The 26,427-nt window shown below is 37.7% G+C and overlaps 2 protein-coding genes across 3 annotated transcripts in view; one reads left to right on the top strand and one right to left on the bottom strand.

Annotated features, from left to right (window-relative positions):
• Nucleotides 1–2,997: 2,997 nt before the first annotated feature.
• On the bottom strand, nucleotides 2,998–15,958 carry vgll4a (vestigial-like family member 4a). 2 transcript variants are annotated; one of them, XM_073823332.1, is made up of 5 exons: nucleotides 15,506–15,958; nucleotides 13,074–13,230; nucleotides 12,775–12,949; nucleotides 12,495–12,606; nucleotides 2,998–3,214 (listed from the first exon to the last, which is right to left on the bottom strand). In XM_073823332.1, the coding sequence occupies exons 1-5, from the start codon at nucleotides 15,579–15,581 to the stop codon at nucleotides 3,012–3,014; spliced, it is 723 nt and encodes a 240-aa protein (XP_073679433.1). In that variant the 5' UTR covers nucleotides 15,582–15,958; the 3' UTR covers nucleotides 2,998–3,011. The 2 variants fall into 2 exon arrangements, with proteins under 2 accessions (XP_073679433.1, XP_073679434.1); XM_073823333.1 differs by having other exon boundaries at nucleotides 13,083–13,230.
• A 4,142-nt stretch (nucleotides 15,959–20,100) lies between these two features.
• The window catches only part of syn2a (synapsin IIa), a 30,360-nt gene continuing 24,033 nt past the window's right edge, over nucleotides 20,101–26,427 (top strand). The window contains exon 1 of the mRNA XM_073823075.1: nucleotides 20,101–20,604. Coding sequence (XP_073679176.1) covers nucleotides 20,288–20,604 — 317 coding nt within the window. The 5' untranslated portion in view covers nucleotides 20,101–20,287. The remainder of the gene's footprint in view (nucleotides 20,605–26,427) is intronic.

Below are 26,427 nucleotides of genomic sequence, written 5' to 3'. Positions count from 1 at the left end.
ATGTCTGCCGCTTCAGGGCCTGCTCACGTCATGTCTGCCGCTCCAGGGCCTGCTTACATTACACCTACCACACCACAGCCTCCTCACGTCATGACTACTGCTTCAAGGACCACTCCAAGCCTGCCACTCCAGGGCCTGCTCACGCCAAGCCTGCCGCTCCAGGGCCTGCTCACGCCAAGCCTGCCGCTCCAGGGCCTGCTCGCGCCAAGCCTGCCGCTCCAGGGCCTGCTCGCGCCAAGCCTGCCGCTCCAGGGCCTGCTCGCGCCAAGCCTGCCGCTCCAGGGCCTGCTCGCGCCAAGCCTGCCGCTCCAGGGCCTGCTCGCGCCAAGCCTGCCGCTCCAGGGCCTGCTCGCGCCAAGCCTGCCGCTCCAGGGCCTGCTCGCGCCAAGCCTGCCGCTCCAGGGCCTGCTCGCGCCAAGCCTGCCGCTCCAGGGCCTGCTCGCGCCAAGCCTGCCGCTCCAGGGCCTGCTCGCGCCAAGCCTGCCGCTCCAGGGCCTGCTCGCGCCAAGCCTGCCGCTCCAGGGCCTGCTCACAAGATGGCTGCCGTCCCTAAGCCTGTTCACAAGATGGCCGTCATTCCAGAGTCTGTTCACAAGATGGCCGCCCTTCCAGAGCCACTGCACAAGATGGCCGCCACGCCAAAGCCTGTCGCCAAGGTGGCCGCCACGCCACTGCCTGCACCCAAGATGGCCGCCACGCCACAGCCTGCACCCAAGATGGCCGCCACGCCACAGCCTGCACCCAAGATGGCCGCTACGCCACAGCCTGCACCCAAGATGGCCGCCACGCCACAGCCAGCACCCAAAATGCCTGCCACGCCACAGCCTGCACCCAAGATGGTCACCATGCCAGTCCCACGCCAAGCCACAATCCTGATGTCAGAACCAGCCCACATCAAGTCTGCTGCTCCACGGTCTGCCACTGCTTCATGGCCCAGGACCCCCATTACTCCACTGTCTGCCAATGCCCCACGGCCCAGGTCCTCCAATGCCCCACTATCTGTCACTGCTTCTTGGCCCAGTACTCCACTGTTTGCCTCTGCTCCAAGGACCAGGCCCTGACTCCGTACTTGTTCCCCTTCATGGACCTGGCCCACCGTCCCACCCCCTGCTCTACCACCCTCCTGGACTTATGGACTGTTGTTTTGGAGCGCCAGGAGTCGCTCCTAGAGGGGGGGATTCTGTAACGCCAGGCCAGCAGAGGGAGCCCTTACCCATGAACTGACTGTTGCTGCTCCCTCTGCTGCCTCGTTGGTTACTTCCTGTCTGTCCCCCATAAAAGCCAGCTTCACACTCACTCACATCGCGAAGTATTGTTTTGCTATTGCGGACTCTACCAAGCGTTTATCCTGTTTCATTGCCCTGTTTTTGCCACGGTTTTGTTTAATAGTCATAGTTATTTTGCTATTGTTTTGTTCTGTTTCTCAGCCATAGTTTTTGCCTTGTTTCATTGTTTTGTTTGTTTTGCTACTTTGGACTGCTCACCTGGATTCTGACCCACGCCTGTATTACTGGATTACGCTTTTGTCTTGCCCTGGATATTATTGTTTGCTGGAGTATTGACCCTGCCTGTTTGACTACGATCTGTTTATTAAAGCTGCATTTGGATCTTACACGCTTCCTTGAGTCCTCGCCTTACATTAGCACGCACCCCAAGATGGAGCAAAATGCGGACAAGCAATTATGTATACTTAATTCAGGTGCATATCTAACTGGTCAAATACATACAAAAATGTCAAAATGTCATTTAGTGTTAGTGAACTTTAGAGTAACTTTAATAATTCATCTATATTTAACTCATACAGTAAAGATAATGCCGGTTTTATTTTATTTTATTCAATTTATCTTATTCAATTGTTGCATTTCTTACTTTAACACTACTGTTAGCTAGACCTACCAGAGAAACTTAAAGCAGTGTTTATTTAATTTGTTTGACATTTGTTTTTGTTTTTTTGTTCTTATTTTATTACTGACTGTTTACTTATCTTCAGCTGTTGTGTTTTAAAAAGTATATTGTGATCAGTGTTGGGGAAAGTTACTTTTAAAAGTAATGCATTACCATTTTGAGTTACTCCCTTAAAAAGTAACTAATTACGTTACTTTTTATGGAAAGTAATGCGTTAAGTTACTTTTTAAATCTGGGCAGGGCTTGCTTGTTTTTTTTAATATAAAAAAGTTTTATAAAGTTATATTATTTATTTACATATTTAATAAAGTTTTTTGGCAAATATAAAACCTTTTTACACCAAAAGCCTCAGGTTTAGAAAAAAGTAAATTCACGTCTGTACAGTAGACCGCAGAAGAAAAAATGTCAACTCTTTAGCAATAAAAAAAGGAAAACAAAAGTTAGATTATCTTGAGTAATTTTTGCTTATTAGTATGGATGAATTGGATCATTGAAGGTCAGCAGCAAAGACATCGGTTAATAAAATGGGATTAAATACATAAAGGATATTTGTATTATTTAACATATTTAATTATTGCAGGTTTGCATTAAATTTCACTGTTTTTGTTCATTTTGAGGAATACTGTATCTGTTTTTTTTAGTGAGTGAGATTATTTTTTTTGCATGTTCACATTTATTCTAGAACTAAAGTAACATCTTACGATTTCTCTCAACATGGGGACAGAAGAGCTTTTAATCAATAAATGGGGGGAAAAACTAACTGGCGTTACTTATTTGAAAAAGTAACTTAAATATTTTCTTGTCAATTAAAAAGTAATGCGTTACTTTACTAGTTACTTGGAAAAAGTAATATTATTACGTAACTTGCGTTACTTGTAATGCGTTACCCCCAACACTGATTGTAATATATATCATTATCCTGAAATAAAATTGAAACAACAATTTGTTCATGACAGAAATCGTAAGAATAGTATGCTGTTCTGTATTCATAATGATTGCTGCAATCTTGGTCTAGTTGTGGTCTGGATCGTGGAGATTCTTCTCTTAAGTACACTTCTGTAGTGAGCTAACCTCACAGAGTTAATGTTTGTGGTTAAGATAATTTATCATTGACTCTCATGATTTGGTGTTGTACCGCCATTGTCTTTGGCTTTGATCTGTAACCAGGCATCCCCCAGTGCTTTAGTGAAGTGGTCATCAACTGAGCCTGTGATGCACACCGAGTTAGAGACAGGCGCCGGCTCCGTATAGATCTTCCCCAGACTGCGGCGGAAATGCTCCTCAATCACGGGGTCACACACAGTGTTTGCTGATGAAGAGAAAACAAACAGAGATGTGAGAGATGAGTAAAGATCAACAATTCTACCATCATACCAGGCCCACACAGAATCCAATACTAAATACTATACATAATAGACTAGGGGTCGACCGATATGTGTTTTTCAGGGCCGATGCCGATACCGATTATTACAGATCAAATGCACCGATAAACGGTATTTTGAACCGATATGTCTCTACACATTTCCATTAGTTTTAATTTACAGTACAGTGCAAATGAAGGCATAAAAACATTAATTTATCTTTTAATCAAATAAGTTATTTTTTTTTACAAATGAGTTTACTAATAAAAAAAACATGGAAAACATCCGATCAGAATGCGTCCCCGAAATATGTGCAAGTAAATGTATTTAAAAGTTCAAACACTTTTATAATGACCGCCTTAGTTGATCTGTACCGGGTGATGGGCGCCGCCATGTTTGTTCGCGCTGAATCCGAGCTGTGGGATTCACAACACACAAATTCATCCTCTCCTCCCAAAAGACATTAAAGTAAGTCTCTGGTAAGCTGGGAGAAGAGGAGTGTGCACTTTATAGTTACCTACACAATCTGTACATGATATCAATAAAATATGTTGTCAGAATATATTTGTAGGATCATTATTGCCGCTTCCATAGACATCAGTGTGTATTTTACAAACTATAAATGTATGGTTTTGCTAGTACTTATGTGTATTTATATGTCTGAAACCTAAAATAAGCATTATATGGTTGAAAACACTGAATAGTTGTGATAATATGACAAGCACTCAGCGCGTCCGATCTGGCTCAGCGCCAGCCAACGCGCCAAAACAGATTTGAACACAGCAGCTGATGACGTGATACGGCAAACGTTCGAATCACACCGGTGTGATCGTACGCTTCAGGGACCAGCCAAGACAAATCACACGGGTGTGATCGTACGTGCTTAAGGGTTAAAATAGGCCATTCATTGAAGATGCACCTTATAATCCGGTGCGCCTTATAGTGCGGAAAATACGGTATATGACTGGATTCCGCGATTCCGTCCGTGTTTTCCGCATCCGGGAAATCAAGATAACATTGAGGTGTTTTTGCAACTTCACCGTAATGGATTGTGAATTACTGAAACACAATCAACGTCTGCTGCTGACTTGCTTTTGAGAGACAACTGATTATTACTGCCGCTCGCAGCTCCAGTATGCGTTCTGTCTGTGTCTTCAGTGCCTTCAGCCTTCGAGTTGATTGGTCAGACTCGCGACTCTCAACAAATCAGATGCGCGGTGGGCGGAGACTGCTCTAGGGCACAGAGTGGTGAGCTCTGACAGGCTGCGTCGGAGCCAAAGAGCGCATTTCAAAATTAAATTAATTTTATCGGCAAATCGGTTTTGAAAATAACCGATTACGATAATCGTAAAAATTAGGGATGCACCGATACGAATCGGCCGATCATGCTTGCGCGTTTTGTCAGTAAAGCCGGTTCTGTAATCAGCGGTAAATGCCATCAGGTGCGTGATTTCACGTTGAGCCGTATATACTACACACAGCCGTTGTTTACTGACGAGCTGCGCAAATCAATGTTCATTAGCAGTGTGAAAGTGCGCAGCTCGTCAGTGAACAACGGCTGTGTGTAGTATATACGGCTCAACGTGAAATCACGCACCTGATGGCATTTACCGCTGATTACAGAACCGGCTTTACTGACAAAACGCGCAAGTGATCGGCCGATACGGATCGGTGCATCCCTAGTAAAAATGCTTAATATCGGCGCCAATAATCGGTCAGGCCGATAATCGGTCGACCCCTATAATAGACATCCTACTTTGTTACATTTTAGACACAGTATTGCCAGTATTGTCATTTTTGCACTATTTCATCAATGAAAATAGTTATGCCTTTCTGAGCAACACACAGTGGTGTTATGTTACTACATGAATTTACATTTTTGAACAAATCGAGTGAGTCAATGATTCAGTTCAGAACTCATTTATAAAGACAGTCACTTGCTTCATTTCAAAATAAATCAGCTGTTTGAATGATTCGGTTGAATGAATGACTGAATGACTCACTCAATATGACTTGTCTCCACCTACTGGCAGTTTCAGTTTCATATTTAGAGAACCATTTCATTTTTTTTTAAATAATATTATCATATGCACTATAATAAAAAAAATAACATTAATGCCCATTTAAAACCTCATAGCATTATTTTGGCAATTCTAATTGTTGTTGAATCAAAATATTTCTTTCTAAAGCCTTTTGTTTGTCTCTGCTCAAATTGATGTGCAATTAATCTGATTAATTAATCAGCACATCAAAGAATTAAGTTACAAATTTGAATCATTTTGACAGCCCTAATTGTAACTATATTTAAAAATGAAAATTACATTTCTCACAATAAAAACTATTTTTGTTTATTTATTACATTATTAAGTAATTTAAAAGTCAGTTTTTTTTTTAATAAATAGCACCTACTTATTTAGTAGCACGTAGTCTGCCGTAGCAATTCAAAAAATTCTATGAATCGCCAACCCTTCTGATAACCAGTTACAAGTAGCAGATAATGATATGCTAATCAATTAGGCCATGTCCACACTAATACGTTTTCGTTTAAAAACACATCTTTTTTTCTCTGTTTTGACCTTCCGTCCACACTGAGACAGCATTTTTTGTCAAGGAAGGCGAAGCTTTTTGAAAATGCTGTCCAAAGTGGATACATTTGAAAAATGCTCTTTTCGTGTTGTAGTGTGGACTGTGAAAGTGGAGGCTTTTGAAAACTATGCAAATATTTAGTCATGTGACGCATATTGTACCAATAGATATCTATGTTTATACCGGTAATTGTGCCTGTTATGTGCTATTCACTGTCACACTGCTGCTAAAGAGATTTACCTTGTACACTCTTCATATTACAGTCCTAAAATAATGACAGAACATTTACTCACAGTTGCTGTCCTGAATCCTGTGGCAAAACATGACGGCAGCTGCTTTTTAAATCAAATATGAATGAGCGCGACATGGACGCTTCAGTGAATGATGAGATATTTCCATAAATAAAATGATCCTGCCAGAAGAATTGCGTGAAAACGTATTATGTCTGTTCCATCTGTATAATCTCAGTGAGTTTTTGGGGGCTTTACGCATGCGCCATTAGGCAAATTTAACGTTTTCCTACGTTCCAGTGTAGATGCAAAACTTTTGGAAGACGCTTAAAAACGCTAGTGTGGACAGAGAACGTTAAAACGAAAACTCCTTCCTAACACAACTAAGTACACACTTCTGATACTTAAAGACGAAAATCTTAAACAATTAGTTCACTTCCATAACAAAAATGTACAGATAATTTACTCACCTCCTCGTTACCCAAGATGTCTTTCTTTCTTTTAGTCATAAAGAAATTGTTTTTTGAGGAAAACATAAAATCACGACACAACAAAATAACTTTAAATTTCCTGCGTGTGCTATAGTGTATCGTGCACTGGAAGGTTTTTCAGTGTTAGCGTCTGTGTTATTGACTGTTATTTTAATTTTTATAACTGAATTGTTCCAGTTTAAAAACACTTAAAGGAAATGATGAATTACTGCATCAGGAACATCGCTGCACGTTTAAAAAATGCAGAAATTTGTTTCCAAGGAAGTCACCCAGGCGCAGACACAACACGGTAAACGGTAAAATTAAGCTGGGGACACGACACACTACCGACTGAAACATTCTAATCGACTGGAACAGATTTTAGACTTTGACATTCGGAAAGGAGCAGAAACCTAATGACTGAGTCACTCCACTACACAACACATTTAACGATTGGCGAGTCACGACTTAACAAATGCTGCAGAATCAAAAAAACAGCTCACAAAAACCGTAACATCTACACGCACTCCCTCAGCAGCCGCACCAAAATACAACCCTGCGGACAACACCGGTGCTTTTATTTGAAACCTGTTTTACCCATTAAAATGTTTGTTTTAATTTTCTTAATTTGCACTTAATATAACAGAAAACATTAGATTTTCTGCTATGTTTGGTGTTCCTAATAAATGTCACAGTCTTGAATATACTTTGGTTAAACCCGATGCTTCTCTGTCATTTTGAAATTATTAATAGACTCGTGTCGTTTCAAATGTCTAGGTCTGTTTATTTTCAGTCATTTCTAGCATAAATAAAATTTCTAGCGCTATTTTTAAACGTTTATTTTAGCAATAATATATAAATTATCTCATGTATGCTTGTCTAAAATCATGGACTAAAAATTAATTGGTTCAAAGTAAAAACGGTATATTTTTTCTTTACATTTCCCGAGAACGAAACGAATGAAATTAAGAAATTCAAGGCACTATAATTTCCTTATCCATTTGATAAAACTAGTATAGCTATTTAATGATTTTATTTCATCATGTTTGTATAAAAATTTGTTAAACTAGCCTAAAGTTGATTTATTATTATTCATAACAAATTTTAAGAAGTTAAAAGTTAAAAAATAAAAAAAGCCCTGTGGCTAAGGGCTAATCTTTTTCTTAAATGTTATTACACTGCAGATTGAAATAAAATAATTCTTGATCATCTTTAAAATGAAAGAGTCACTGACATAATTTTGTTCGACTGTATGAAAACTAAACTTTTTATTTGGTCAAGACCAAATTTCATTCATAACCGGCAAGGGAAATCGTGTAGCCAATTTGTTGACGCCTATAAATCAGGCATTAAGCATTACCGCATTCGCGCCTGCGCCGCCCTCACCTAATGTTTGCGGCTGATTGCAAATGGCCATAATAGGCAACAGTCCGCCGCTGAGAAAAGAAGAAAAAAAAAGCCCAAGATAAAGCCTGTGTATCACTTTTAGGTACGTTCATAATCATATAAAACTTTTATGACTGTTGATGTTAATAACGTGTTGTATTGCCGTAATAATTTTGCCACCACCAACGCATCTGCCTTAATATTCTAGTGCCCATGGCTTAGAATCCATTAGGCTACATAAAAACAAATGAGACAATAATGATTGGTTAATTAATAAAAATCAGTTTTGTTTGCTAAATAACATTGTTGTCAGTATTTTGTCCTGTCCTGTTCTGTTTTCCTAGTGTTTTTCCCACTATGTTTCCTATGCTAATGGTTTAGTCCTTGTCTCCCCCTTTTAGTTCTGTCTCATTTGGTCTGGTCTTGCCCATATTTGTATTTCCCCCTCGTCATCCTATTTTCTCATTTGTAACCACACCCTGTCTTCAGTGTATAAAAGTCTGTGTCTGCTCACCCCCTTTGTCCGTCGATGAAGTTGCTTCGTGTGTTTTCTGTTTGTTTGATTTCTGTTTAAGTTTTCTTAATAAATAAGTTTTGTTTTGTACTTTTGGTTCCCGGCATCTCTTTGTATTTCCACCAGTCCACCTCCCGCACAGTTGTGACAGATCGACGGACCAAATCAACATGACCTGGGCTGAGGACCTCCTCCTGAACCTGCAGCAAGGTGAGCATTCGCTGGAGGAGTATGTGGAGGAGTTTGAGCATTTACCATCTGGTGAGATGGAGCGACAAGACAATCAATGCATGTTTCCAGATGGGACTAAAAGATGATTATTTGTTCCAATTGATTACTCCAAGTGATTGCTACCGTCCCGTAGCAAGTCAAGTCAAGTCAAGTCACCTTTATTTATATAGCGCTTGTAACAATACAGATTGTGTCAAAGCAACTGCACAGTATTTAAACAGAACAATAGTGTGTAAGTAACGCATTATTGAAGATAATCAATTTTCAGTTAAAGGCAGTTCATCAATGAATTCAGTGATATCATCGTCAGTTCAGTTCAAATAGTATACGATATCGCTGGAAAATGTCCCCAACTAAGCAAGCCAGAGGCGACAGCGGCAAGCACCAAAACTCCACAGGTGACAGAAATGGAGAAAAAAACCTTGGGAGAAACCAGGCTCAGTCGGGGGACCAGTTCTCCTCTGGCCAGACGAAACCAGCAGTTTGTACCAATGTCCAATTGTAGAGAACTCATCAGGTTGCTGTGGTGTAGTACCGATGGCTATCTAGGTTGGCGAGGTCTTCATTGATGATCGGTCTCTGGAGCTCATCTAGTTGACATCCATGGCTATTGAAGTCATCTCCAGGTGGTGATCCATGATCTAAGCCGGTGCAGATTTTGTAAATTTTGTTCTTGACTTATGTGGTTCCTCTTTCCAAGTCATGGTGGAGGATGGTAATCCTCCTCCCATCTGGAAACATGCAGCAGTCACCCCATCTCACCAAAAGCCAGAACCCTCCGCATATCACTCCAGCGACCACACTCCCTCTTTGTCTCCCTCGTGTCCCCAAGTCCTCCTAAGCCCCATGATGGTCCTCAGCCCAGTACCTCAGGCCGCCACGTCAGCTCACAAGATGGCTGCTGCGTCTTCACGCAAGATGGCTGCCACGCCAGAGTCTGTAAGCAAGATGACTGCCACGCCAGAGTCTGCAAGCAAGATGGCTGCCATGCCAGAGTCTGCAAGCAAGATGGCTGCCATGACAGAGTCTGTCTGCAAGATGGCTGCCATGACAGAGTCTGTTTGCAAGATGGCTGCCATGACAGAGTCTGTTTGCAAGATGGCTGCCATGCCAGAGTCTGCAAGCAAGATGCTACCATGCCAGAGTCTGCAAGCAAGATGGCTGCCATGCCAGAGTCTGCAAGCAAGATGGCTGCCATGACAGAGTCTGTTTGCAAGATGGCTGCCACGCCAGAGTCTGCACGCAAGATGGCCGCCGTTCCTGAGTTCCCGGCCAAGATGGCCGCCAAGCCTGAGTCTGCACTGAAGATGGCTACCGCCAAGTCAGAGTCTCCACTGGTTCCGCCCAGCCTCCCAGAGTCTCCGCTGGTTCCGCCCAGCCCTCCAGTGACCACGCCGCCAGAGCGCCCTCCAGTGACCGCGCCGCCAGAGCGCCCTCCAGTGACCGCTCACCCAGAGCCTGCTCTCCCAGAGTCTCCGCTGGTTCCGCCCAGCCCTCCAGTGGCCGCGCCGCCAGAGCGCCCTCCAGTGACCGCTCACCCAGAGCCTGCTCTCCCAGAGTCTCCGCTGGAGACGCCCAGCCCTCCAGAATCTCCGCTGGGGTCGTCCAGTCCTCCAGAGCCTGCTCGCCCCGAGCACCGTCCAGAGCCAACACCTCCTCCAGCGTGCCCTTCCGTGCTCTCCTGGGTGGACTATGCCTTAGGTTCCCCCAAGGGGGGGGGGGGGCTACTCCCCTGATCGGCCATGGCCACCTGGACCGTTTACTCGGCCATGGCCTCCTGAGCCCCCAGATCTGCCATGGCCACCTGGACCGTTTACTCGGCCATGGCTTCCTGAGCCCCCAGATCTGCCATGGCCACCTGGACTGTTTACTCGGCCATGGCCTCCTGAGACCCCAGATCTGCCATGGCCACCTGGACAGTTTACTCGGCCATGGCTTCCTGAGCCCCCAGATCTGCCATGGCCACCTGGACCGTTTACTCGGCCATGGCTTCCAGATCCCCCAGACCCGCCATGGCCTCTTGGACTGTCTGCCCTGGAGACCGCCCCTGTATCCTGTGTTCCCTGTATCCCTGTCTAGCGGTCTCCAGGGCGCCCACCCTCCCTCCCCTATGGATGTTAGACGGCGTGAGACGCGCCTTTTGGGGAGGGGGGTGTAATGCCAGTATTTTGTCCTGTTCTGTTTTCCTAGTGTTTTTCCCCCTATGTTACCTATGCTAATGGTTTAGTCCTTGTCTCCCCCTTTTAGTTCTGTCTCATTTGGTCTGGTCTTGCCCATATTTGTATTTCCCCCTCGTCATCCTATTATCTCGTTTGTAACCACGCCCTGTCTTCAGTGTATAAAAGTCTGTGTCTGCTCACCCCCTTTGTCCGTCGATGAAGTTGCTTCGTGTGTTTTCTGTTTGTTTGTTTGATTTCTGTTTTAGATTCCTTAATAAATAAGTGTTTTGTACTTTTGGTTCCCGGCATCTCTTTGTATTTCCACCAGTCCACCTCCCGCACAGTTGTGACACTTGTTTAAATACATAATGTAGGCTAATACGAATAAACAATTTATCTACATTACATACTACTACAAATGTCTGCAAAGGGCACCAAATGTCTAATAATTGTGGTTGTAACACTTACAGGATGATCAATTCCTTTAATATTGACCAACCATTTAATTCAAATATCCACTTAATCTTGTGATAGAAATGCTCTATAATTTCTTCAACAAAAAAAACTGGACATCACAACCTATGGTTTTCTCGTAGTAAAACTGCTTAATTTTTTGGTGTGATTTCTGAATGCTTGAGACAATAAAATCAATCAGTAATTTATAAATAATTTAGATAATTACAATTTATTTAGCCTACTTTTATATTTTATTAAAGTTCTATGTATTTTTGGCTCGAACTGACAGGCCTCCTTTAAGTTGTCATGACAACGGCGCTGCTTAGAGCAGCACTGTTTCACGTTTCATTTACACTGAATCAAAACAGCATTGTGTCGCCTTTGATACTAGGGGCTGAGGCGGGTCAGACCCAGTGTATTTTAGGTTGGCTTTTATGCGGCATTGTGTCTTTACACTGAATTCTGAGCAGACACAGACCCGCTTTAGAGCCGCCTTAAATCGGCTGTGTAAAGATGCCATTGTATGGTGCCTGTGAGTGTGAACTTTTAAAATGTAGTTTAAATGCAGCTTCAAATGGCTCTAAACGATTGTTTTTTATCTAAAAAATTTGTACAATTTATGTCTAGCTCTGCGATGCGCATGCGTACTCTGTGTATTCCGGTTCAATTCAATCTAATTTTCTCCTCCAACTACAAAATCGTCCTACATTGCTGCAGAAGTACTGACCAAGTGTTTACAAAGTCAATGTGCAAAGAGGGTCAAACACCCTTTACAAAAAAAGGTAAAACAACGATGTAGGGCAATTTTGAAGTTGAATTGAAGTTTGAACTGTCTTGACTTGGAGTGTACAGAGAGTATGCATCGCAGAGCTAGACAAGATGAGCATTTGTGATTAAAAAGTATATAAATAGTTTTTTTTTTTTTTTAAATAACCCATCGTTTCGTTAGATAAGACCCTTCTGCCTCAGCCGGAAATGTTTAGAGCCCTTTGAAGCTGCATTTATACTGCATTTTGGAAGTTCAAACTCGCACCATAGAAGTTCACTGTATGGAGAAAATTCCTAAAATGTTAATTTCTTTACGACTGAAGAAAGAAAGACATGAACATCTTGGATGACAAGGGGGTGAGTAAATTATCTTGAAATTTTTGTTCTGGAAGTGAACTAATCCTTTAAAAACATGCTAGATCAAATACCTTTGGTCTTGTCGGTGGATCCAGATGTGCAGCTATTAGGGGACATGTGGCAACTGGAAAGACTGCAAGGACGGTTGCTGGCAGGGGCACAGGTGATTACAGACGGGCGATTCTGATATAAAAGGAATGCAACTTATTTTTTCTGTTTGGAAATATGACAATTTAATATGCCAATGTATGGGAACACATTTGAAAACACATCCTGTAACAATGAAGCCACTGATGTGGAATCAAAGCTTTAAAAAATGCGTGTAATTGTCTGAGATCACATAAATCTGACCTGCTGGTGTTTTGTGCTCCTAGTAGGCTCTAAACTGTGCTTGGTCATCTCAAGGGGTTGATCCACCGCAAAAATAGGAAAAGGTGCAAATACATGATGGTTATGGAGACCACTCAGAGATGTGTGGCTATAGTTCCATAACTCCTGATTCCCAGTGTCTCCGTTCGAATTTCTCCTAAAAATAACACAAGAAAAAAACATGCAAAATACATGCTGGGCAAAAGAAAAAAAAACTGTTGACTGATTGAAGAGTTCAAAACATTAAAAACTTTGCTGCACTGCAAATATCAGAACTGTACCAGACATACAGATGTGATCCTAATAAGCATCTCATTTTGTTCATCTGTTCTTCATCTTTTTGATGATTCAGAGAGTTTTCATGGTGTTTTCTCTTGGTTGGGCTTGTGGGTGTACATCCTGAGTTGTGCACAGGAACTCTAGATGCTCCTGAATCATCTGTGAAAAAATCAGATTCAGATTAAGGCACAGTTACTGCCAATAATGCTTAACAAAGACATCAGTTCATCATGATGCTTGAGAATATCGATGAAAGCTTTAATTGGAAATATGCAAATATTGTATATTAACATTATGACAAATCTCATTCTATAACATACAGAACTATTAATATATTTATGACCAATTTACTCATTTTTGTCTACATCTATTAATTTATTCTTATATAGACTAAAAATGATGAAGACTAAATTTCACATAAATGCAAAGCACTGATGTTCGCCTACAAAGCAACCACTAGCTCTGCACCTCTTTAACTAAATTCACACTATTTCAGACTTAAAGGAGTAGTTCACTTTCAGAACAAAAATGTACAGATAATGTACTCACCCCCTTCTCATCCAAGATGTTCATGTCTTTTTTTCTTCAGTCGTAAAGAAATGGTGTTTTTTGAGGAAAACATTTCAGGATTTCTCTCCACATAATGGACTTCTATGGTGCCCCTGAGTTTGAACTTCCAAAATGCAGTTTAAATGCAGCTTCAAAGGACTCTAAATGATCCCAGCAGAGGAAAGAAGGGTCTTATCTAGCGAAACGATGGGTTATTTTCTAAAAACATTAATTTATATACTTTTTAATCTCTACACAGAGTACACACAGAGCTAGACAAGATGAGCATTTGAGATTAAAACTATATAAATTGTAATTGTTTTTAGAAAATAACCCATCGTTTTGCTAGATAAGACCCTTCTTTCCTCAGCTGAGATCGTTTAGAGCCCTTTGAAGCTGCATTTTGGAAGTTCAAACTCGGGGGCACCATAGAAGTCCATTATATAGAGAGAAATCCTGAAATGTTTTACTAAAAAGCACCATTTCTTTACGACTGAAGAAAGAAAGACATGAACATCTTGGATGACAAGGGGGTGAGTACATTATCTGTAAATTTTTGTTCTGAAAGTGAACTACTCTAACGGTGTGTTCACACGGGGCGGCAGCGTCAACGCTTCCCATTGACTTTGAATGGGTGACGTTAAGCGTTGCCGAAAAGAATTGTGGATCCGTCGGCGGCGCTTCACTTGCGTTGCTCGCGGCAGAAGTTGAGAATTTTTCAACTTCTGCCGCGAGCAACGCCAGTGAAGCGCCGCCGACGGAAGCGTCAGCCAATCAGGATCGCTCTATGCAAATACAGTAGCCAGGCGACAGCCAATCACGTTCGTCCTGTTCAAGAGCAGCAAACGGTCTAATTTCATTGGCTGACGCTGCTATGACCATGGCGTCAGTGCCAAACTTCATCCACGCCTTCCGTCAAGCGTTGACGCTGATGCCCCATGTGAACGTACGGTAAGTGTCTCCAAGAAGACTCACAGACTTTTACCCCAACTGACTCTAATCTATTTCTATTCTATCTAATTTTTATTTATAAAACAAAAAACTTGACCCTCCAATATTAGCACTCTCTATTCTATTTCTATCTTATATACTTGTTTTCTTTTATTTATTTATTTATTTATTCTAATCGACTTGCTTTCTTTAAAACAAATATATATAATAATAACTTGACACTCTATCACAAGCTGTCTCTATTCTATATACATTTTATTTATTATAAAAAAACTTGCTATGCTTACTAACCGGGGGGACTTGTCACAGCACTAATATTTTGCTGCTTTTTTGTTGGTTTGATTGCTTTTATTATCCTGGTTTTTAAGGCACTTGAGATAAAAGACACGTCTTCTAAATTATTAAATGTAATTATAAAAATGAAATTCATAAAATGAATCAGAAATACATCCTTTTTAATGTAAAACACGCATTTGTTTAATAAATACATTCTGTATTTTGGGGGCATAAGGTATTGAATATTGAATAACAAAGCTTAAAAAAGTTAACTTTAAAATAGATTATTTGACTATCAAGCTTAGCTCAGGCTGAAAAATGTATAGAAATTCATTCATTATTCATATACTTGTAAAAAATACATTTTACAACATAATAATATATTATTAACTATTTATTAAAATGATTATGTACACATATTTAATGTGTAAATAAAATGCTATTACTTTTACTGGACCTTTTACTAGTCTTTTTTTTTTTCTCAAAACCATACAAAACCAATATGAAAGGAATGTTTAATAAATTATCAAGTAGATACAATTTTTTAAATATTTTATTAGTATGTAATTACTGTGCATTTTGGTACTGAATTAGTATTATTCATTATTCAAGTGTTAAATATTTATTCTGTTTAAGATCTGTGAATGCAGTAACTTACCCTCATATGTATTACAATGAAGCCTGTTGATGTTATCGTTCATTTTATTAATGAAGTGATTAATCAAGATATCCATTTTATCATAACATTTACATTTAAAGCAGAAATCCAATCGTTTTTTTCCAGCTCGCCTGTTAGTAACGGTTTAAAGTCTGTTAGAGGAGGAAATATAAGCAACCTTACAATAGCTGATGGTAAGATGCGGAAATAAAGATTTAAAAAGTATGTGTTGTTTTTAGCACACTGAGTTATTTTAGCTGTTAGCTCGGGCTACAAGTTGCTAACCTGTCAGTCTTAACTTTACTTTAGTAACGTAAATCCAAAATATTAACTATACTCGTCTGTTGTTTGTATAAACGGTAAATAAAGCAGTTAAACAGGTGATGAGATCGTTAGTTGTGTTGCGATTGTAAAAGGTGAGTTTAATGCTAGCCTAGCGCAGCTCGACAGGAGTCCGTGTGTTTCCGCATTAAAAAAATAATGTTGGTTGTATTTTTTCCAAAAACATTCAATATTTAATTATTATATTCACATTACTCACAAAGCTCATTTGGTACATTTATCTATATTTCAATTCATACTGGACATTTTCTGTCATAATTGTGGCACTAATTTCAATAAAAAATATTTAAAATAGTTATGTAGTCATCAAAAACGACTGCCATTGGTCCATTCTGACTAGTGCTGAAAAAAGTTACACGTACCACGTGACAACGCCGTCTTTTCGTCTTTCCTTCTGGAAGGTAAAGGTCCTAAAATCTCGCGAAATTTACTTGAGAGGCGATGATGAGATCATGTTTATGCTATTATGTTACTTTTTATTGCAAGAAAATACAAATACAATAAGACAATACAAGATCATAACAAGTTCCTGAAGAACAGACCACAAATTGAATGAAAAATAAACAAAACAAAACAAAAATAACACAAGAAAGCAAAAGGGAAAAAAAATAGACAATAGGGTTTTCTAATAGTTTAAATCCTTTCAATAAACTATACAGTCTTCTTCCATTTTTACATTTTAAGAGTCTAACATATTTACAGAACAACCAAAATACCTTTTGAAAAACAGAAAACAATGGCTTTGTTTTAAGGCACTTACATTTATGAATATAAAATATGCCCAAAATGAAAATATTATTTGAGTTTGTACATCCTCCATTATTAAACCATTTTTTAAAATGAAGACGAATTAAGAATATCATTTAGAAAAAATAAAATACAGTTTGATTGAAACTTTAAGCCACTTGAAAGTATCACACCAAAGGCTAAACAGTCAAAGAATGAGTGTGCAGTCGTTTCAATATCAACCTCACAAAAGGTACAATTATTGTGATCAATATTAAATCTACATCTAAGAACTCTAAAGATGGGTAGATATCATTAACATTTTTAAAGTGTACTTCCTTGGCTTTGGGAGGCATAGGAAAGGAGAGATACATGGTTCCTAATTTGAAAACAGACGTCTTGGGAAAAAGATAAGTCAAGTTATTTCAACTAGCTATAGCTAGCAGTCTTGCTGTTATTATTATACCTCATTTTATACACTTCTGTTGCGTTTAACCAGTTTCAGTTCGAATTTGTGCTTTACCAATTTGCTGTGTGTAACTAAAGGCTTAATGTTAATTAATGACAATGAAGGTATACATGAAGGAAAAAGAAATTGCTGATAACCTAGTAATAAAACAACTGTTTTCTTAGAAGCAGCACAGATAATTGGCCCCCTGTATTAAGATAAAGACAATCCTTTCACAAGCACCTTGCCAAATACATGCGTCAATGGAATTATTGACTTGTCACTGGAATTATTGAGTGACCTGCCCAACTCAGTCCGAACAGCTGAGTCCTTAGCCATCTTCAAGAGTCGACTAAAAACACATCTCTTCCATTCTTATTTGACCCTTTAACTCTAGCACCCTCTATTCTAATTCTATTTAAAAAAAAACTTGTCCTTTTAGACTTATTCTCTAGTAATTTCCTTACTGCTTGTTTTCTTAAAAAAAAAAAAAACTAACACTAGCTTCTCTCTTCTTGTTTTATTCTATCTATATATTTTTAAGCCTCTAACACTAGCTTGCTTTTTCTTTTTTTGTTCTACATGTATCTGTTTTCTTTTTTATTATTTATTTTAAAATTTAATTATTTTTATTATATAATTTAAAAATACTTTGATATATGTACTGCATTAGGCTTAATGAGACTTGTTATAGCACTCGCATGTTATTGCTCTTTTGTGCTCTTTTGTAAGTCGCTAGGATAAAAATGTCTGCTAAATGTAAATGTAATTCAATTTTGATTGTCCACTTTGAACCACTGGAGGTTGTCAACACATGAGGCATTGCATTCATGGCACATACTCTTGGTCAAATGTGTTTTAACAGCTCCAAAGGCCAACCGATTCAGTCAAAATGCAATTACTGTGGGATATATTATGGGAAAATGTACCAAAACATGTATTATATGTTTGCTAGTTGGAATCTCAAGAGAATTGACCATATGCACGGATTACTTCCTTGTTTAGTCAAGCCAGCTCAGTCATTTCCGGTCAACTGTACTGTGCCGTAATAGGAAAGGAAGGAAAGGAAAGGAAAGGAGGTGACGTGAGGCTAAGTATGGTGACCCATACTAGGAATTTGTGCTCTGCATTTAACCCATCCAAGTGCACACACACACACCGTGAACACACACCCGGAGCAGTGGGCAGCCATTGCTGCAGCGTCCGGGGAGCAGTTGGGGGTACGGTGCCTTGCTCAAGGGACTCACCTCAGTCGTGGTATTGAGGGTGGAGAGTGCTGGTTATTCACCTTCCCCACCGACAATCCCTGCCGGACCTGAGACTCGAACCCGCAACCTTTGGGTTACAAGTCCGACTCTCTAACCATTAGGCCACGGCTGCCCCCTAATAGGAGTGTACTTTGCTCATTTTCTCATAATCCATTCACAATCGAAGAAAAGTTTTGTTTGTCTAAGAGGACCAAACGTCCATGTATACCGTTTCAAGAATGACAGAACGCGAGTTTAAAAAAATATGCGAGTAAATCGGCAAAATATGTGCGAGTCATTGCTATGATTGACAGTAATAACCAGACGAAACATCTGACAAGCTGATGTCAAAAAAAGAGCTGTGCATTAAATGATTCAGACTAAATTCAGAGTAACACAACTACAGCAGTAACACGTTTGTGTTGGTTAAATATAGACTATTTAATAGCTTTTACAGTTCAAGATAAAGCTTAAAAGATGTAGTTATTAAATAATATAAAATATTTCAAATTCATATTGAGTGCATTATTTAACTCTTATACCATTAATATATAATGTATTTAATTTGTAGTGAACTATATATAAAGTATTTACATAATTCACCCTTATAGGCTGTTTGTGTCCGAGCTTATTTATTTATTTATTTATTTATTTATTTTAATGACTTTCTGCACTTGCTATACTATATACTTCAGTGCGGTAAAAGTACTACAATGTATTATACTAGTAATTTGATAATAAATCGAAAAGCAACTCAAGAGAGTTGAAATGGCAGCTGCAGCCAATGATTGATCCTCTGCTGCCATCTTCTGGTTATATGAGTAATTTCATGTCATTTTCATCTTAAAAAGACATTGTTTTCCATGAAAAGACAATTTTTCCATCTTAATGAATGAAGAGTGAATCTTTGAAGTCGATTTTATTGCACAGCTGTAGAGTTGAAAAATAATAATGGCTTTAAAATATTACAAGATTTTAAAAATGTGTTAATGACTATGAAGGCAATTCACTGATTATCAAGAATTTGATTAAGATGTCCTTGAAGAGAAGTTGCTAGCTAGCTAACGTTAGCCTAAACACGTTTTGATAGTGTTTAGCTGTCAGCATTTAAATGTACAACTATGCAGGTACTCTTCTACGATTACCAGGCTCCGCATTTAAATGATATGGTGTTAAATAATATGAAACTGAATGTTCATGCCGATATCATTATTTATGGTGTTGCAATCATTATTTTTCTCAGTTTCTGATAAGAACGAGGCAGTAGAGGAGTCTCAAGAGTGTCTACCTATATATAGCACATATAAAATGAGCTTCAGCTGAAGTTTTATCATTATGATATGAACGCTTCGTGCAATTAAAGAAACAGTGAGTCACAGTGTTTGAACAGCCAGCAAATCCAGGTGCTCTGGATTATCTGGTAATCTGTCAAGATTGCATATGGGTTAATAATAACTTAAGGATGCACTACATATAAACAAGAGAGACAAATAAATCTCTCAACAAAAATCTCTGGCCTGCAGGATTCAGTGGTAAAGAAGGAAGTAAATCATGCAGAATGTAGTGTGACAGCTCATGCAACATGCACTGATAGTTGAAGCAATATCTCTGTAGCTGTATCTGCGAGAAAAACAAAATAGTAATTCTATGAGGGGAAGCTCGTTTGCACAGTTCATCTATTTTCCCACGCATGTACTGCAGGAAACCTTTTCATTTTGTATACTGTCTTGTCATGAAGGATGTGATCAGCCAGTCCTGCATGGGGGAGGGGAGAGAGAGCAGGCATCTCATGCAGGGATGCAGCACGCGTCTGATTGGCTGCTTAGATGCACAACATCGGAGGTGGTGAAAGCAGAGAGGGGAGGAAACACTGCGACGCAAGGAGGGATCCCAGCATCTCACTTCGCTGGGTATTCAGCTCTGAGCTCTGTCCTGCTGGGGTAAATCCCCTAAATGTAGGTGCTTGACATCTCCACATCTATTTCCAAAGCAGTACTTCTCCTCCTCTAGTCTACAGCCATGAACTATCTGCGCCGGCGTCTGTCGGATAGCACCTTTATCTCCAACCTGCCTAATGGCTACATGTCAGACCTGCAGAAACCAGATCCTCCTCAACCGCCTCCTCCGGGACCAGCCTCAGGACCAGCTCCGGTGTCTCCGGGGCAGGAGAGAAAACCTATCCAACCTCAGCCTTTAGGGACGGGTTTCTTCAGCTCCATCACCAATGTGGTGAAGCAGACGGCCGCCTCAGCAGGGCTGGTGGAGCAAACGTCTGTGTCCGCATCCTCCAAAAGACAGAAGATCCTGCTGGTCGTCGATGAACCACAACAGGACTGGTAAGAGCAATGGTTTTCACTTGAGCTCCTTCATAAGGTTGATTTTCTCTAAACAGGCTGTTTTTGTCTTTTTGTTTGGTGGAGAGAAAAAAAATTGAAGATATAGTAAATGCACACTTTCATAATCTTTCATTCACATGCTTCATGCTGTTATTGACTGGAAAAAGGCAACGCCACCACTGAATACATTTTAGGTCTCACTGATTTACATGCCTAAAGTGGTTTGATTTGTAATGATATTGCACTTACTCTTTACGGTGTTAGTGTGGGATTAACACAAAATGACAGTTTACACTTGTCTTGTTTCCAGCCAAAATATCCAAAAATTCTTAAATCAAGAAGGATTTTCTAGACAAGTAAAAATAATTTTCTTGTTTTCAGAAAAAACAAGTCAAAATTAAGTGATTTTTTTTCTTGAAACAAGCAAAATTATTTGCCAAAAAAAAATAAAATAAATAATAACAAATAGTAATCGCCTTACTTACCGAGTTGATTTATTACATTGATAATTGATAAAAATGTTTCTAAAATGTTTAAATATGCACTTGAGGAATTATTTAATGAAACATGTGCTAATTTGCATACATTTCTAGTACAAAAATCTAAACACTGGATGAAGTCAGTTTCAAAATTCTTGTTTATTTATTTATTTATTTTTTTGACATATTACAGTCAAAAGATTTTACAGAGGGAATTTTGGGTATCTAATTTCTGTCACACCATAATACAGAAAATACAGACAGAAAACAGTGTTTTTTCATTTTTGGGTAAATAAAATGTTGCGTATAATCAAGCAAATCATATATGAACAAATGCCTCTGTGAAAGCCTTCAGGATATAGACAGGAATAAACATGTAAAGTTTGGTAAAGTAAAAATAATTGTTTTCAGAAAAAAACAAGTCAAAATTAAGTAAGTTTTTGCTTAGAAAAAGCTAAATAATCTGCCAATGGGGTAAGAAAAATAATATTATTTCAAACAGAAAACAAGATTATTTTTCTCACCCCATTGGCAGATTATTTAGCTTGTTTCAAGCAAAAACGCACTTAATTTTGAGCAGTTTTTTTCTGAAAACAAGGCAATAATTTTTATTAGTCTTTAGTAGAATTTTTAGATATTTTGACTGGAAACAAGACTAAAAATCTAAGTAAAAAAAACATTTTTTGCAGTGTAAAACATAGCAATGTGATTATTTAGAAAATAATTAATTGAATTAATGAATTATTCATATACATGTGAAAGAATGTGGGTGAATCTATGGAGCAGGAATATCTAAAGGATTTCCAGAGTTGACAATTGATGATAATAATGCTAACATATTTCTACTATTTCTTATCTGATCTATCCAGAATTTCCTTAAAAGATTAGTGTGATTTGAAGTATTTTAAACAGAAAACATAGTAATGTGATTATTTAGAAAATAATTGGGAATTATTAATATACATGTGAAAGAATATGGGTGAATCTAAGAAGCAGGAATATCTGAAGGATTTCTAGAGTTGAAAATTGATGACAATAATGCTTACACATTTCTACTATTTCTTATCTGATCTATCCAGAATCAAAAGATTAGTGTGATTTGAAGTAAATGCATGCAATTATTCTTTAAATCTGTATTTGTAATAGCATGCAGAAGAAATAGTCAATTATTGTTTAGTTTGCAGAGGGTAGGCTGTTAATTTGTGGACTTATTGTGTTACAGTGGAAAAGATTCAGAGAATATTTTCAGAGGCAAATGAACTGGCTGATTAATTGCTTTCTAGTTGCTTTGAGATGTCACATATCAAAACATTTTTACAGTTAGTGTAAATATTTCTGTCTGTATCAAAGCTAAAAACATGTGATAACCTATAATACAGATACAGATACAACAGGTACTACTATATTAAATAATTTTATGTTTAAAAGGTCTGTTATTAATATTTTAATAATATGCATCTTATGTGATTAAATTGTACTTATAGGACATGCATACATGTAACCTTTAGAGAAGGTATTACAGTACTTGAGTAATGTGTGAGTAAAATACATGTGCTTAGTTGAGTGTAATTTAGGATTTAATGGATCACTAATATCCACTACACTCTTAAAAATAAAGGTGCTTTAAATGGTTTTTCACAGCGATGCCATAGAAGAACCATTTTTGGTTCCACAAAGAACCATTCACTCAAAGGTTCTTTAAAGAACCATCTCTTCCTTACCTTTTTATAATCTGAAAAACCTTCTTTCACACAAAGAACCTTTTGTGAAACAAAAAGGTTCTTCAGATGTTAAAGGTTCTTTATGGAACCATTTAGACATTATTTTTAAATCACTAATGAAGAGTCAGGAAGAAGGTCTGTTGTCTTCTGTTTTGTGTGGTGAAGATTGGACTACAATTTTAAGCCCTTTAACATCAATACATTGATTTCTTGAAATTAATAGGTGCAGTGAGGTTAACATTTTGTATTTGATGTCTTACAGCCTTGTATACATTACAATATTTAGATTAAGGCGAGACACTACAGGTGAACAGGGTAAAAAAAACAACAACTAATAGTTATCGCCTTACTTGCCCAGTTCATTGATTACATTGATAATTGATTATTTTTTGTATTATAAGATTTCTAAAATGTTAGTTTAAATTTGCAAATGAGGCATTATTTCATGAAATATGCGCTAATTTGCATACATTAGTACAAAAATCTAAACACTGGATGAAGTCAGTTTCAAAATTCTTGTTTAATTTTTTTGACATATCCTCCTGAGACCTAGCTATGAAGTGTTTGCCTCTGTAGTGGACATTATATTTTAGTGAATTTCTATGAGATACCAAATGTTTGGACCTTTGACCATGACCACACCCTCTCCTTGGTCTTTAAAGATGGCTAAAATTTATTTAGTGAAAAATTTTACATCCTTATGGAAATACTTTGTAATTGTCATTTAAAGCTGAATAATTTTCAAATTGTTTATCATAAAGCAACATCTCAGGAAAATTTTATGGGTTTTTAAATCCAAATATGACTTCCTGTTATGAAACAGAACATCAGGATTAAAATCATTTTTTATTATGCATTTTGGAAGACATAACAATTGAATAGGAAAATAAATAATATATCAATATTCTTATGAAATATTAGATATTATTATGAAAATCTGGCCAATTATTACTCTCGTTATGACCATTCTTTTTTCAACATCCTGTCCCAACAGCAATGCATTAATATGCAAATTAGATATACTGTGTTTAATGGGAAAACCAGTTTAGGTAAATTTTTACACTGCATGAAACAAAATGGTACATCAAATCATTTTGTTATATGTTTTTTTTTTTTTTGATGTAGCAGCTTAACAGTACATTATTTCAAAACAGATGCAATTACATTGTTCTTTGCCAATCTTTTTTTTAACATAGTACAAAACTAAATAACAAACAAAATAAAATAAATTTCAAATAATAATATTAATAACAATAATCATTTGTACAATTCAGCCATTTTTGTTCTATGTTTTATAACATAGTTGAGAATCATCCTTAAAGTTTAGTATAAAAAATCCTGAAACCTAAAAATTAATTGGTGATTTTTTGCCTTTTTGATGTCTATTCATGCCATATATTTATAGAAAAAGAGTCCTAGTGTCCTCTATAGAGGACATAGAATAAAATATGAATAAAATATATTATTTTTCTAATGATCTAAACAGTGTAATAAAAAAATTACTAAATTCACAAAAAAAAAAAAAATCTGGGTCTCAGGAGGATATTAGAGTCAGAGAGACAGGGGGAATTTTGAGTATCTAATTTTTACCACTTAATAATACAGAAAATATAGTGGAAATAAAATGTTGTATATAATCAAGCTAATTATATATGAACAAATGCCTCTGTAAAAACCTTCAGGCTATAAACAGGAATAAAAAATATAAAGTTTGGTGTGTGTAAGTGCTACTGAAGTGGATATTTTTGGCTCAGAGTAGGAGAAAAACTTTTTTGAGAAAACAGCCTTTAAAATATGTATTGTAATTGACACAATATTGACACAAATAGATAAAGTGCTATAAAAGAAACACTTAACAGTGTCTTTTAGATTTTTTTTCTCCACTAGTCTGAAAAAAAACTTTATGAAACCAAAAAGCCTAAAATCTCAAACTTGACAGTATAACCCAAACATTCTACACTCTTAAAAATAAAGGTGCTTCATGATGCCATAGAAGAACCTTTTCTGTCTAAATGGTTCCATAAAGAATCTTTAACATCTGAAGAACCTTTCTGTTTCACAAAAGGTTCTTTGTGCGAAAGAAGGTTCTTCAGATTATAAAAAGGTAAGCAAGAAATGGTTCTTTAAAGAACCATTGACTGAATGGTTCTTTGTGGAACCAAAAAAGGTTCTTCTGTGGTTCTTCTTATTTTTAACAGTGTATCTATATACAGTATACTATACTGTAATTTAAACTGTGATGTTGTTAGCAATATAACTATACCCTATTCACAAGCAGGGGTGACAGCGAAACAGTCAACTGAGATTTAAGCCTGGCTCTGCCACCAAAGTATCCATCACCAAAGAAACAGTGCCTGAAATTAGTGCACTGCACAGCATGGCACAGTTGGTTAAATGTGTAATTACTAACAAGACATTTAAACTCCGCTGGTCTGAATTATAGCTCTTCATGTTAATGAGATGACAGTAGCTCAGCAACCTACATCCAGTTTGGCAATTGTGGCACTGCAGCTCTAGCTAAACTGACCTACTTTGAATATGCATACATATTTGCAACATATGTAACACATGCATTGATGGAATTTATTTTGTCATTGAAAATAAATGATAATAACCATTTACATTGTGTGTGTTCCTAATGTTATTGGGATCAAATGTCTCCACAAGGATAGTAATACCAGTACATTTTGACCTTGTGGGGACATTTTTTGATCATTTTTTTTAACATACAGAATAAAGTATTTTAAAAATCTAACAATGTTTTCTGTTTCCTGTAAGAGATAGCTTTACACTGCAAAAAGTGTGTTTCTAAGCTCAAGTTGAAGTGAATATATTTTATTCATGTTGTAACAAGGCAATTTAATCGAGGAATTCCTGGAATGTCACTTCAACTACTTCAGGTGAAAAAATTAGCAAAAATGTTGATCGCCATGGTAACTAGCCTCCTGCACAATATGCCATCGTTCTCGTGCCAACATGTAGAGCAAAAACACCACCTTCACATACATTCCCAGCCTCTCACTGGAGTAATACCCTATAAGGGACATCTTTATACACGATTTACCCCAAAAAGGTTAAAACCTTGAGCACAATAGTAACATATTGCTACTTTTAAAATACTAATACACTGTAAAATCCAATAGTTTACCTTACGTAGATATAGTTCATTATCTTTACTTAGTTGCTAGGGTGTCGGCAGGTCCTTAAAAAGTCTTAAAATGCCATAAATAACGTTTTTCTAATAAAAGGCCTTAAAAAGTCTTAAAATTCATAAATGTGTTTAAAACTTTAATCTTATAACATTATTTATATATTATTTATCGCACTTGTAATTTTGCAGTGTAAATTATTTAATCTGCCAGGTAACAGCCCTGTAGAATTTATTGTTGAACTGAAATAATTTGAAATGAAAGGTAATGTATTATTTTAAAAATAGGCCTTTAAAAACATAAATAAAATATGCTGATTTAAGTATGTAAAAGTTGAACACTGATGCAAATATAGCTTATAAAAACATATTTGTGTGGAATATTGTCTGCTGATATGGAAAGTTAATATATTGTTGTAATAAATATCATTAATGACATTTTAGTTTTGAAATCTAGTTATCTTTTTTTTACATT

This window comes from Garra rufa, chromosome 18, assembly GCF_049309525.1.
Source record: "Garra rufa chromosome 18, GarRuf1.0, whole genome shotgun sequence".
Classification (NCBI taxonomy): domain Eukaryota; kingdom Metazoa; phylum Chordata; class Actinopteri; order Cypriniformes; family Cyprinidae; genus Garra; species Garra rufa.
Note: the sequence above shows the minus strand (reverse complement) of the source record. Positions and strands in the feature narration are given on the sequence as shown.

Bases quoted from the DNA above. Each gene is read 5' to 3' on its own strand.
- vgll4a (XM_073823332.1), bottom strand. From the start codon at position 15,581: ATGGATATCTTGATTAATCACTTCATTAATAAAATGAACGATAACATC. The intron at 12,950-13,073 runs GTACAGTTCTGA...TGTTATTTTTAG, and splicing joins GGATCACATCTGTATGTCTG to GAGAAATTCGAACGGAGACA. The intron at 12,607-12,774 runs GTCAGATTTATG...CTTTTATATCAG, and splicing joins GGAGCACAAAACACCAGCAG to AATCGCCCGTCTGTAATCAC.